We start from the raw sequence: 14,338 nt of genomic DNA, 5'->3' as shown, positions 1-14,338 counted from the left end.
ATAATGATGACTGTAAAATTTTTTTAATATACTAAAAACTATTAAATTATACAGCTTAAATGAATAAATTTCATAGTAGGTGAACCTCTCATAAAAGCTGTTGCTGATTTTTAAAATACCTACAAGCCACAATATTAAACAGCTTAACATGAAAATTTTTATACTTATTTAGGCTGTGCAGCATAAAATCTTCCAGGTTTCCTGTCTTTCCTCCCTTCCTTTTTTCTAACATTTCAAATCCAAACTTTAAATAAACAATTTCAGAGGTCTCATTCAACCAAAAGACAAGCTCTTATTATCTGTCTTTCAAAATTACATTTAAATAGCAATCATTTCACAAAAAAGGACATACACATAGTTAAGAAACATGGAAAATATTGTACCTATCTTTTCTTTAAAAAAAAAAAAAAAGGCAGGGTGTGGGATGGGAGCTCTCCTTCAATCTGTTTTCCTCTAGCTTATACCATCTACTTTCAGAATGTTAAATGAAAATGTTAAGAATTTATACCCATTTTACCTATTTTTTCCTCAATTAACTATAATTTAGATTCTTCCCATATCACACCCAAACCACTTTTTGTGGTCACCAAATCACTCCTACTTGGCAAACGGAGTAGGGACATTCTCAACCTCACCTTACCAGTCTCAACCTCACCTTACCAGTCCTGATTTTGCTAACTACTCCTTTCCTGAAACTCTCCCGGGCTTTTCTGACATCCTCTGTGTTCGTTTCCTCCTCTCTGAGCACACTCTTTTTCAGTCACTGGCACCTCTTTTTCAGGCTGCTCTTTAAATGTTGCTGCTCTCCAGTCTAAAGCTGGTCACTCGTATGCTCGTCTGAATAAACTTATTCACTCCCATGCTTTCAACTACCTCTTACATGATTATATGACAATTTCCAAATATTTAACTACACCCTATCACAGCTCTCTTGAACTCTGCATTTGTACTCAGTATCTCAGGCACTTCAGTTTACCATTTAAAACTAAACTAATTCTCTTCTATCTTGAGATTTCCTCCAAACATCTTCTGCTTGGTCCCCTCTACTTCTTTCTCCTCCCGTACTCCGAACCATACCAAATGGTATCTTCTAACTTGGGTGATAGTATACCAAACTAGGAACCGTGGAGACATACTGCAAATATTCCTTTCTCCATGACTACCCACATCTAGTGAGTCATTGAGACTTCTTTCTTAATCCTTATCAGATCGTACATACACTCTATATTCCACTGTCTTAGTTTAAGTTCAGGCCCTCATCTCACTTCTTCTATTTCAAATGCTTTCAAAATGCTCTCCTTAATCACTAATTCCATCCTTAATACTGCCACCAGAATCAACTTTCTACAACATGAATCTGTTGAATGACTGCTTACTCTTGTTAAAACATACAGTGGCTCTCCAGGGACCCACAGTACTGATTCTTAGCTTTTCTACTTGAACCTATGTGAATGATAAAAGTGAAGACTCATACTAAAGCAGGCTGAGGGGGGGGTGGTGAGTGGGGAGAGGTGGGGAAACACTGCTAGAATGTTCACTTACTATGTGTATTTTCTTAGCATCTGCCCGCTAGTCCAGGTGACTCAGAGTTATAGTACAGAACTATTCAAAATTACTGGTATTGAACTACTGAATAAAATACAGCACAGATGGAAGAACTTTAACAATCTAACCCCTACCTAACTTTCTCAGCATCACCTTACCATGATGCAATAGCCCTTACCATGCATTACTTCACTGGTTCTCAAAGTATGACTCAGGGACAGCCCACCCCTTGACCATTTCAGCAAGTCCATGAAGTTAAAACTCTTTTCCTAGTAAGACTAAGTTATGTTTCCTCACCTGCAAACACACAGAACCTTAACACAGTAATTTTTAAAAATTATGTTATGTTTCCTCCCTGCAAACACAGACCTTAACACAGTAATTTTTTTAAAATGTATTTATTTGACATAGAGAGATCACAAGTAGGCAGAGGCAGGCAAGAGAGCGAGGGGGAAGCCGGCTCCCTGCCAAGCAGAGAGTATGATGTGGGGCTCGATCCCAGGACCCTGAGATCATGACCTGGGCCGAAGGCAGAAGCTTTAACCTACTTAGCCACCCAGGCACCCCAACACAGTAATTTTTAGGAGTGCACAGTGTACACTATAGTGTACACTTAGGAGTGTACAGTGGAATTTTCTAGAGTATATGACATGTAATGCTATGTGAAATGTAACATTGCAACCATATGAATGAAGCAGATATGAGAATCCAGTTCTCTTCTATTAAGCCAGACAGTAAAGAAATTTGCAAAAATATAAAAATAATTCTTCTCACCAATTACTTTTTGTTTTGAAAAACAATTATTATACAGTTAATACAGAATGGGTTTATTATTATCTTCAAAAGGATTATTTTTTAAAATATTTGTTTTTAATTTATAGCACAACAAATAAATAACCTTTTTGGAGCCCTCAATAATTTTTAAGAATGTAAAGGACTCCTCAGACCAAAAGGTGTTAACTGCTGCGTTATAGCTGATTACCTACCACTCCCCTAAACATGTTCAACTTTGTTGTTTTTAAAGATTTGAGAGAGAGAGAGAGAATGTGTGTGTGTGCTCACAAAAGTATGCACGTGGAGGGAGGGGCAGAGGGAAAGAATTTCCAGTGGACTCCATGCTGAGCCTAACATGGGCCTCATCCCTGGACCCATAAGATTATGTCCTGAGCCAAAACCAAGAGTCCAACATTCAACCAACTGAGCCGCCAAGGTGCCCCAAACAAGTTCAACTTTAAAACCTCCACCCTCTGCATAGTGATGCATCTTCTACCACAACCCTAGTCCTAGCCAGGTCCCAAAGAACCTCAGAGGTATCCTGGAGAAACAGAATAAAAAGAACAGTTTTGGGGGTGCCTGTCTGGCTCAGTTGGAGGAAAATGTGACTCTTAGTATCCAGGACATGACTTGGAGCCCCATGCTGGTTATAAACATTAGTAAAATAAATAAACTTTAAAAAAAAGAATAGAGGTTTTAAAGTCAAGCGGAGGGGTGCCTGGGTGGCTCAGTGGGTTAAAGCCTCTGCCTTCGGCTCTAGTCGTGACCCCGGGGATTGTGGAATCGAGTCCCATGTCGGGCTCTCTGCTCTGCGAGGAACCAGCTTTCACCTCTCTCTCTTTGCCTGCCTCTCTGCCTACTTAATGATCTCTGTCTGTCAAATAAATAAATAAATAAATAAGTCTTTAAAGTCAAGCTGAATACTTAACTCCTCAGAGTGTGAATTTCTTCTCTACTTAAAATAATTTGTAAAGTCACTAACATTAGTGTAGTGAAAATAAAAACCATCTAACAATTATTTAATCATAACAAAGCAGAATGGTTGTTTTGAACAGTTCTGTCAGGATTACTATTTGTAGAACAGATGGTTCTATATAATAATCCCTTGAAATGGATAACTTCTATGTTAGTTCTTGGCTATCACTGATAAATTAAGTTCAGATTATTTTAAAACATCAAAATTATTTTAAATACCATTTTAACTTGGGATGCATCACTTGCTATTATACCTCAGTTAAACCTTAGAAAAATGTCCTTATATACTCTCCTCCCAATATTTCACAAAAAAGTACTAGAATTCACACCTCTACTGCATCCTGTTTTTTAAATACTCCACTGAATTCACTCATTATATTTTTGTTTTCACCTTCAGAAAAGGAGAGAGAACTGGTTTTTAAGCTCAAACTGCTATATTTGCTTGTAGCTTAAGTGTCATCTTTTATGATTTTTTTAAATACCCAAGCATTAAATGTAAATTAGATAAATTTTATTTTATTTTTATTTATTTATTTTTTAAAGATTTTATTTTTATTTATTTGACAGACAGATCACAGGTAGACAGAGAGGCAGGCAGAGAGAGAGGAAGGGAAGCAGGCTCCCTGCTGAGCAGAGAGCCGGAGGGGCTCGATCCCAGGACCCTGAGATCATGACCTGAGCCGAAGGCAGAGGCTTAACCCACTGAGCCACCCAGGCGCCCCCCCCACTTTTTTAAAGATTTTATTTTTATTTATTTGACAGACAGAGATCACAGGTAGACAGAGAGGCAGGCAGAGAGAGAGGAAGGGAAGCAGTAAATTAGATAAATTTTAGTCTGATCAAAAGAAATCTACTTCTTGTTTCAATGCTTTTGACATTATAAATCTTACTTTATTTACTTACTTATTTTTAAGTTAGCTCCATGAATAGCATGGAGCTGGGGGAATGGGGGCTATTGAACTTACGACCTTGACATCAAGACCTGAACTGAGATCAAGAGTTGGCCACCTAGGGCGCCTGGGTGGCTCGGTGGGTTAAAGCCTCTGTCTTCAGCTCAGGTCGTATTCCCAGGGTCCTGGGATCAAGCACCTCACTGGGCTTTCTGCTCAGCAGGGAGCCTGCTTCCCTTCCTCTCTCTCTGCCTGCTTCTCTGCGTGCTTGTGAACTCTGTCTTTCAAATAAAAATAAATAAAATCTTAAAAAAAAAAAAAAAAAAAAAAGAGTTGGCCACCTAACCAAATTAGCCAGCCAGGTGCCTCTTGACATTATAAAGCTTTAAAAAGCACAAGAGAATGACTGAAAACAAAAGCCCAGATACCTCTTTCCTTCTATGTCCAATTATCTGTAACTGACTACATAAATCAGCTGTATAGGTCTACACAGACCTTAGTAGAATAATGTGTTAGATGATGACCATCAATATGAGTCCCATACCTCAGCCCTGTGAAGTATGTTGCATTTTTATTCTTTAAAATGCGAGACAAATCATTCTTCCTATTTTCTTCTAAGTGGCCTGCCCAAGGTCAAACAGCTGGACAATGAAAGAGATGGGATAAAATCCAGGTTTTCCAAACATGAATACATACCACTCTACCATCTACATTTGCTTGTCATGATCACTGTCTGCCATCTTGCAAAAAAGACTTAAAATCAAGATAGTTGAAACTGAGTTCTGGATCTGCCATAAATCAGATGTTTAACCTTCAACATGTAAGAATCATCTTGGTGCTGTAGTTTACACCATCTCAGTATCTCAGTTTTCTCTTCTTTAGGGGTGGGCTGGGGAGTACACAACACACCAAGGCCCAGAACAGACAACTCGAAAAATAGCTAATGACAAGTAGAAAATTCTCTATCCTTACTAGTCATCAAAAAAATTCAAATTAATAAAAGATACCATTTCCCAACCATCCAATTATCAAAGATCAAGATAATTAAATGAACACTCATGCATTACTGACATTGTATAAACTGATACAACTTCTTCAAAAAGTTATTTATAAACCTGTATTAAATGTTTATATGCTTTAACTTCCACTACTGGAAGATATCTTATGCAACAATCCAAAATAAGGAAGTTTTACGATAAATGTTCAATAGAGAATTATAATATGTAATAGAAAATAAATTGCCTAAACATTCAACCACAAGGAAATGGTTAAGCTGTAAAATAGTTGCCAAGTAAAATATTATACAGCCACTGAAATGATTTTTACAAATGAAAAACGCTTTTCAAAATGTTAAGTTGGGAAAAAACCCAACAGTATAAAATGAAATATATAGCATGGTCATACAGATGCATTAAAAACATTAACAGAGGGGCGCCTGGGTGGCTCAGTGGGTTAAAGCCTCTGCCTTCGGCTCAGGTCATGATCCCAAGGTCCTGGGATGGAGCCCCACATTGGGCTCTCTGCTCAAGAGGGAGCCAGCTTCCTCCTTTCTCTCACTGCCTCTCTGCCTACTTGTAATCTCTGTCAGATAAATAAATAAAATCTTTTAAAAAAAATAAATAATAAAAAAAAATAAAATAAAAACATTAACAAAGACCACCTTTGGGTGATGGGACTGGGAAGGCTGGATACAACAATGGGAAGAACACAGTCTGGATGTCCACCCCACTTTCTTAAGAGTAAGGCATTATTAATTATCATTCTATAATCTCCAAATTTGAAATAATGAACACTAGTACTTCATAATTGAATAGAATTATAGTAGCTAGATTATTTCTAAGGCTCAGTTCTAGAATGCTAAAATTTAAAAATGCATTTTTGATCCACATAACAATTTAAAAATAACAGAACACTTAAAATTATTAGCTGATCTTCTACTCTCTTTCCATGGCAGAGGGAACATGGTTTCCCTCCAGCCTTCTACTCAAGGGAAAAAAGCAGCACCATCTATCAGTCTTAATTATAGCTATTGCTTATCAAGTCATGGAATAAAAAAAGCAAGCACTATAAAAGAATAGCCTTAGTCATCAAATCTCGAATGTGGAATCACCTAGCTATCCTTAAGTATTATGGAAGAAAAAAGTAACTCTTTCAGTCCTTCAGAAACGAAATCTCCAATAGGAATCCCTGATTCATCCCCAAAGCATGAACCCCAAGGCTACTTCCCCAGTACAGAAGTTCAGAGACTGGGCACCTGTCCTGATGGCCTTCATCACCAAACAATGCTCTTTCCTGACAGGATATGCCCAGGGATAACAAGATGACTAGCAAGCAAACTAGAAGTGACCAAGGACCACACCACCTCTTCTTCGAAAATAAGACTGTAAACTAATTTTAAGCTTTTAAACTATCCTAAGTAAATATTTTCTATTTGCTTAAAAGTAGCGAAAAGGGGACTCCATCCAATTACTGTTAAGTGACTATCCAAAAGATACCAACACAATAAAAATTCTCACTATTAAGAAGAGAAAATGTCCTTTTTTCTTTACCTTCCACAGATCAAAAATTGTTTTTTCAAAAACACATAGACTAAATATCAACAGAAAATGTTTAAAATATGGCATAGATTGTTTTATCTATATTTTTCCACTTTCAAAAGATTTGAAATCTTACTCCTATCCTCTATTATTGGTCTAGGAAGGCGGGAATCACAAAAGCTCAACAATATTATAATTTTGTATAAGGTCAATGATCTATTTTATATGCAGTTAATAATTTTAATGCTAAAACTTTACTAGATCCTACCTAGTCTCTTTAAAATGTGAGAAAGTATTTCAGTGCTAAAAGTCATTTCACCTGCACCTTGTAAACAATTAAACTGTACTTTGAAACAAAAACTAGCCAATGTTTGCTGCTCATTCATTTTTATAGACATTAACTGTGTGTCCTTTTTACAGTCAAGAATTTCGGAGTTAAGTGATTACTCTTGGAGGTGTATCTTGTCCAGGAGCAAAATTTTCCCCAGCTTATTTCCCATTCCCAAACCCCGCCAAGGCTAAGGAGCAACCACTTCCCAAAGTCCCACTTCCTTTTCCATTCCCCAGACCTCCAGAGTTTCCAACGCCCCAGTCTTGCGCAATATCCGTAGGAGCAGCAGCCGCAACCACCGCCTCCTAAGCCGAGAAACAACCCTAAAGGGAACATTGTCCAGCAGAAAAATAAAAGGTGGGGGGGCAATGTAGGAAGTCGACTTCTGGTCCCACGCCTTTGGATCTGACCCCCTCATAAGTGATGTATCTAGAGCAATTTCACGAACAAGACTGTTAACCTCCCCTACAGCCTGCCTGCCCAAGTAGAGGGCGGAAAGGGGGGGCGGGGGGGCTGAGAAGGTTATCTCCCGGTTCAGGGCTTCGGCCCGTTTCGTTGCCTCCGCCCCACCAGGACTATTGTTCCCAAGTTCCCCACCCCCACCCCGGATAGGAAGTGATAGTCACATCCCCTCCGCCTTCCACAATATCCCCTAGGGAGTCCGAAGTAGGCTTCCTTCAGGATAACCAACCCCTTCACACACACACTACTTACCCCTCTAACCTAAAGTCACCATGACTCCAACGCCATCTCAAACCTGAGTCTCAAGAGACAAGAGATGGGACGAGGGCAAATGGAACTGGGCAAGCCACGGGATTCCCTACGGACAATCCTTTCCCAAGCCTTGGAGATAATAACTGCGAACCCCAAAACGGCAGAACTCCTACCCTGCCCACTTCTGAGACCAGCCTGAGCAAAGGGACCCCACGGTTAATGCTAACCTCAACACCCGCGTTCCTCCATCAGCCGCGATCTGCTCTCGGACACCTTGCCTCGACCCTACAAGGAGGGGCATGCTGGATGAGGAGTGGGGGGTGGAGAGACGAATCCCCCAGCCCTGGGTCTGCACCTCAGTCTCCTCCGGCTCCCGGCCCGAGAAACAATAGGTGGTCGCGGGCGGCAGTGCACAGTGCGGGCTCGGCCGGGGCCGCTCCCTTCGCGCCCTGGCAGCCCGCGGACGGGGCCGCGAAAGCGTGAGGGGAGGAAAGAAGGCCGAGGGACGGAGGCGGTCTCACCTCCCGCCGGCCTCCGAGACCACCCGGCCCTAGGAGTCGGTGCGCGCCTCCTCCGCCCCTCTCCTCGCAGCCGCACACAAAGCGCTGGCGGCCCGGGCCGGCCGGGCGCGGCGGTGGTGGGCTCCGGTGCCGGCGAGAGCAGGCGACAGCAAGGGGAACGACTCACCATGAAGTCCCGGGCGAAGTTGTCCTCCCCATTGTGGTCTGGACTCTTCATGGCCTGGACCCTCTGGATAAATTTCCTCAGGATCTCCACTTGCTCCATCCTCCCGCGTCCCCCCGGCTGCGGTGGCTGGCCCCCCCGCCGCCGCCCGCCCGCCCGGCGCAGAGCCCGCTCAGTCTTCCCCAGCTCGCTTCCCCAGCCCTTCCCCTCCCTCTCGACCCCCGCCAAGCCTCGCCGCTCCCTGCTCCTCCCCACCGCCTAAGGCGGCGGCAGCGGCGGCGCAGCCCGGCTCCCGACCCCACAACTTCCAGGAGCAGCCGCCGTTCTCCCACAGTACGAGGCGAGCCGCTGCGGCTAGCGCCAGCCCCAACCCCCAGCTTGCTCCATCCTCCTTCCCCGCCCTCCTCCTCTTTCGTTGGAGACGCCGCCACCGCCTCAGGAACAAGGCTCTCCGCTCGCCCTGCCCCCCCCTTCCCGGTTCCTCCTTCACCCCCCTCCCTCCTAGCAGCCGCAGCCGCCTCTCCCCACGGGCGCGGCCCCGCCGCCACCCAGACGCGCGGCCCCGTGCTGTGGCTCCGCCCCAGGCGCTGGGACGCCCGATCCGCCCCCGTCCACCTCGCCTCTGGACCACTCCCCCAAGCCCGCCCCGCTGGTTCCAGCCCCTTTCGGAGTGGCTGGAAGACTCTTAATTGTCGGCTGGGAGACTTGACTCTACTTCCGGGGCGTGGTCTAGGTCGAGCTGTATGTAAATTTGAGGAAGTCTGGAAGGAGGGAATTTGCCTCTGAGCAGGGTAAACCCTAGTCAGTCGCATAAGATTTTAGTTGGAACTTGCGGGCTCCAGGCCTACTAGTGGGAAAAGCGCATTTTTAGAGTGCTTCCGCCCCGCCCACGGCTGTGGGCTGGGACTACAAGTCCCCGCCCGCGGGAATCCAGGAGTGGGGGCTGGAGAGGGCGGCGGTGGGATGGAGAGGCATGCTGGGAACTGTAGTGTCACCTCCGCGTTCACAGCAGGTATGTCTTCATCTTACTAGTGGTTTGGTGACTGTTGACGGCGGTTACACCTTGCCACTTTAGGGAATGGCTAAGACCGAGAGAAATGAAACGTTTCTTGAGTGAAAGGACTTTGCAAATCCGTCGAAACCCTGACGAGTGAGCACCCTGAGATTTGGAGTCCATCCTAACACCTACCACGCAGGAGGCGAGGGCTCAGTGTTTGCTGAATGAAAGGGAATTTGTGGTCCTGCGCTTAGATTCGCAGCCCTTCAAAAGTGGTTAGGAGACGTTTCTCCATAGAATGTATAAATCTTTATACATCTTTGCAAGTCTTGTAGTAATCAGAGAATATCTGTTTTAGTCTAATTCACTATTTTACAAAGAAAACAATTTGTCTAGTCCCCTCAGCATATTCATAGCAATGCCAAAACTAGAACTCAAATCTTGTTGCTTTCAGTACAACACTTTATATTGCCTCTTACTTAGGAAGATAAACATGTAGTAATGTGGCAGAAGTGAAGGATTTGATCCGTGGAATTCTTTTAGTCCCTTATACCCGCAGAAAACATTTTTTACGGATAAGCTTAGGGAATTTGGTTAAATAGGAACCATATAGTGCCAGCCCCCTCTTCCCAAATGAATGTTTAGAACCACTGTGAAATTTAATGATAAATTCCATGACGAAAACAGGTAGACAGTTTTTTTTCTCTTAGTTTCAGAGAACAATATTTCTCTTTAAAATAATAACGAATGTGTACCGATCCAGTGCCCCATTCCAAAATGCATATTTTGAAATATGCATTTCCAAATGTGCCCTTCTAAATCGTATGCATTTATATGTTGTACGTGCATATAAAAAGATACAGTTTTGTTCTGTATTTAAAAATTCACTTAGAGGAATAGTTCAGTTTCTAAAGTAAGCTTTATTTGAAGACAGGGTCTGGAGTATTTTACTTTAATCAGATACTGAGACTCAGTTTTCACTGGATATAAGAAAAGGCCAGGATCTGGGCTTACTCACCTACTAAGACAGCTCGCTATAGGTAACCCTTTTCCCCTGGAACTCGGGAAGAAATTAGACTCTAAGCAACAAAATGGACAGATGATCAGGAGTGCCTGTACTTTTGATATCTCAAAAGATTGAACAAACCAGAGGGTGATAAAGACTGTATGCTAGACAAGTTGTCTAACAGTCGGGACAGTCTGATGGAAAGAGTTACTTGTTTTGAGTTATTGAGTCTCATTCTAGCTAGTGTTTTTGGCGTATTTTTACTTTTCCTCTTACTGGTAATTTTCCCTCTGTTTCTTGTAAAACATGAAGGTTTTTTGAGTTCTTAACAGCTACCTTTGGCATCTGATAAAGGTTAGGGAAAACAAATGTAAAGTATCCTTATGTATTACAACTCTTTTGCCAATGCTTTCCTCATTTTAGTATACTTAGGTAACATTTCGACCAACAGATAATTTTTGAGCACCTCAGAATATGAGGGGTTGTGCTGTGTGTGTGAGAGCGATACAAAAATGTTTTAGGGATGGCTTCTTACAGTTTATAGCCTGGTTCAGGAGACAGGAAAACAATAGACTTAGTTATATCGTGAGTTACTAAATACCAAATGAGTGATACAGATGTTGAGTGGTTTAACAATTCCGAGAAGAGAGAATTGTGAACTGGTTAGCACATACTGTGGTCACAGGGGACCATGAAGGACATGTGAAATTGAGTTTGAACAGAAAGAACTCCCAGGTAAAAGAAGTGTTGAAACAAAAAACATGAAGACAGCAAAGCAGAAGTTTGAATCAGAACTTTTATATGTGTGTGAAGATACTAAAGTAGATAGGGATTGGACTCTGGAGAGCATTAAATGCCTGGTTAGGGGTACCTGGGTGGCTCAGTTGTTAAGTGGCTGCTTTCCGCTTAGGTTGTGATCCCAAGAAGCCTGCTTCTCACTCTCCTACTACCCCTGCTTGTGTTCCCTTTCTCCCTGTGTCTTTCTCTATCAAATAAATAAATACAGTCTTTAAAAAATGAATGAATGAATGAATGCCTGTTTAATGATTTGGACTTCATATTGTCAGTGGAAGCCACCAAAGATTTTTGAGAATAGAAGGAAAAATTAGGAAAATAATAATCTGGCATTTTTGGATAAATTGTGACTTAATAAGGGGAGAGAATGGAAAGAGGTATGAGGAGCCAATATATGAAGCAACAAAAGCTATAACTAAGGTCATAGCTCTGCAATTACAAAGACATAGATAGATAGATAGACAGGGAAAGAACTTACAGAACTAGGTGACTGACTGACTGACCTAGTGGACAAGAAAGAAGGTAGAATTAAAAAGGACTGAAATTACCAGATTGAAAGAGATCAGAAAGTTTGACAGAACACAGGGCTATGCTTGGTTTGGGCAAATGGGAACTTTCATGAACAAATGGTGAGAGAAATCTGTTGGAAGGAGTCTGGCCATAAATGTACAAAAATGGAAACATCATGCGTGTTTTGGCTGAAAATTTTATAGATATTATTTACAACTGTATATGCAAACATATATGTTTATTGCAGCCTTATTTGTAATGGCAAGAGTAGAAACAACGTGTTTGCATATCAAAAGGCACTCGTTAAAAAACAAAATCACACACCTATAATTAAGGTTTTCTAAAAAAAGTTTTTATTATTTATTTGTTTGACAGAGAGAGAGAGAAGGAGCACAAGCAGGGGGAGCCACAGGCAGAGGGAGAGGGAGAAGCAGGACCCCCACTGAGCAGGACACCCAATACAGGGCTCAGTCCCAGGACCCTGGGATCATGACCTGATCCAAAGGCAGCCACTTAACTGACTGAGCCACCCAGATGCCCCTAATTAATTTTTGAAGCCATTCAAAATCTGAAAAAAAAAAATAAAAATCTATATTGATGTGGAATACGTCCCAAGATCTACTTACTGAATGAGAAAAGCTAGGCATTGTGTTTATGGTATTCTTACTTTTATGTAAAATGGAATGTGGATAAAATGCTTGAACATAGAGTTTTTCTGAAGGATATTTCAAAAACTGTTAGTTGTATTTGCCTTTAGGAAGTCCTTGACAATCTTGGGTAGAAAGGAGACCATTTCCAATGTGTATACCCTTTTATATTCTAAATACCTTTCTGTGTATGCATTACTTTTCCAACAAAATTAAATCTGTTCAGATTTTTTTAGACTTCAATCTAGGTGATAGGAAGAATGACAGTATCTTTAATAAAAACACCCAAATGAAGAAAATGGAAGCAGATCTTACTTAGGAGATTTTTTTAAATGGCCCAGGCTAAGTTTCGGAATGCCGACCTTTTTAACACACAGTTCTCAAGAACCGACCACCTCATTCTCAGCCACAGCTGCACTTGACCCACATTAACCAATCCATGTAAACTGGCCAGCAGCAACCTGTGATCTGGTTAGTTCTCACTGTTCAGAATCTAAACTTAGAAACCTAGGGAGAATAAGCCATTAAACAGCAAGGGCAGAAGCTGAATGACATGGGATGCAATTAGGTAGAGCAGGCCTTGTAAGAAGAGAAATTATACAGAATCTGGTTAGTCACAAAAGGGACATTAAGCAAGCATGTAGAGATAGGTAGAGATGTCACGATATGACCCTTGCAGCCATGAGAGAGATGGGGCGATTCCCTGGGACAACTTGACTGACGAGGACTTTTCAGGACAGGTTTGGTTGGCATTTATTCCATAAGTAAGTTCGCTTTTCCTGAAACAGAATAGGGCAAGAATAAAGAGCCTGGGCTCTGAAGTAAGAGAGAGGAAGTTTCAAACGCCCACTCCATTTCTTGCCCGGTGTGTCACTTCAGCTCAAGCCTTGGTTTCGTCTTCCAGGAAAGTGTGTTGCAGAATTAATGTAACAGACATCACCCTTGCTCCCAGAAAACACAAAATAAGAACCAGTTAAACAAACAAGCAATGAATGCTTTCTGGACCTTTTACTTTTTTTTAACTTCCTGTCTCTTCTTTAGGCTCTTGCCCTACTCACTAGCCACCTTCACTCTGGGTAAAGACCTGAGGGATGAAAAGAAAGCCAAAATACCAGTTTCAAAATTTATCTTCTTAGTACATTTGTGAGGGTTGGAGTGAGAGTTTGAAACCAATAATTCAGAACAGGTTTCAGAATTATCTACCTGTTTAATATTCACGATATCCCTTTCCCCTCTTACTCAGGTAAAAGTAATGCTTTATGTCTGTGTAGAAATTCTAACTTTTAGAGTATTTTTACTACTATTTTCTCATGAAAACTACCTTTGTTATAGCTTGTGTGGCCTTACAGCTCTTTGTGAGTTCTGTTTTGTTCTTTTTAACAACTCTGGGAGGTAATTTGGCATCATTGTCCTCATTAATAGATGAAAAACTAAATAAAACATGGGAGTGAACATGACTAGCTCAGTTGAAAAAAAAAAAAAAAGTCAGACACGTATCCAGAACCCATAGGTCCTGAGTTTCCAGCTTATTGCATAAACCACTGAGTCACAATGCTTCAATACCTGGTGTCATTTAAGTGAAACTACAGATGAGGATTCACATCATTCCTGAGATTCTCCCAAAGTAGCACTTCTAATATTAAGTTGTCATTAGAAACATCCCTCAGTCGTCTGTACTAAAGTACTCCTAACTAGGAAGTTATGGGAGAGTAAATAAGAAAGAAGGGAGGAAAATTCTTTTCTAATTTATTCTTGGTATCCCTTACTCCCTCATTCCTAGACCTGTTCACAGCAAAAAAGCTGTTGACCATTTTTAGTCTGTGAGTTTATTTTTGAGGTATGTAGTCCCATAGATGGGGAACCGGGGAAAGTAACAGTATAACTTTTTAGTCTAGTATGGCATAACAGTTTTAGAAGACATAAAAATGGAGAG

General features: G+C 41.6%; 1 protein-coding gene across 2 annotated transcripts in view; it reads right to left on the bottom strand.

The window, feature by feature from the left end:
- PTPN12 (protein tyrosine phosphatase non-receptor type 12) overlaps positions 1 to 8,636 on the bottom strand; it is a 92,499-nt gene extending 83,863 nt beyond the window's left edge. For both annotated transcript variants that reach the window (XM_004739603.3, XM_004739602.3), the window contains exon 1: positions 8,454 to 8,636. In XM_004739603.3, the coding sequence (XP_004739660.1) occupies positions 8,454 to 8,552 (99 nt within the window). In that variant the 5' untranslated portion in view covers positions 8,553 to 8,636. The remainder of the gene's footprint in view (positions 1 to 8,453) is intronic.
- Between the last annotated feature and the right edge of the window lie 5,702 nt (positions 8,637 to 14,338).

Source organism: Mustela putorius, unplaced genomic scaffold (assembly GCF_011764305.1).
Source record: "Mustela putorius furo isolate JIRA1106 unplaced genomic scaffold, ASM1176430v1.1 tig00003845_pilon_pilon_pilon, whole genome shotgun sequence".
Classification (NCBI taxonomy): domain Eukaryota; kingdom Metazoa; phylum Chordata; class Mammalia; order Carnivora; family Mustelidae; genus Mustela; species Mustela putorius.
Note: the sequence above shows the minus strand (reverse complement) of the source record. Positions and strands in the feature narration are given on the sequence as shown.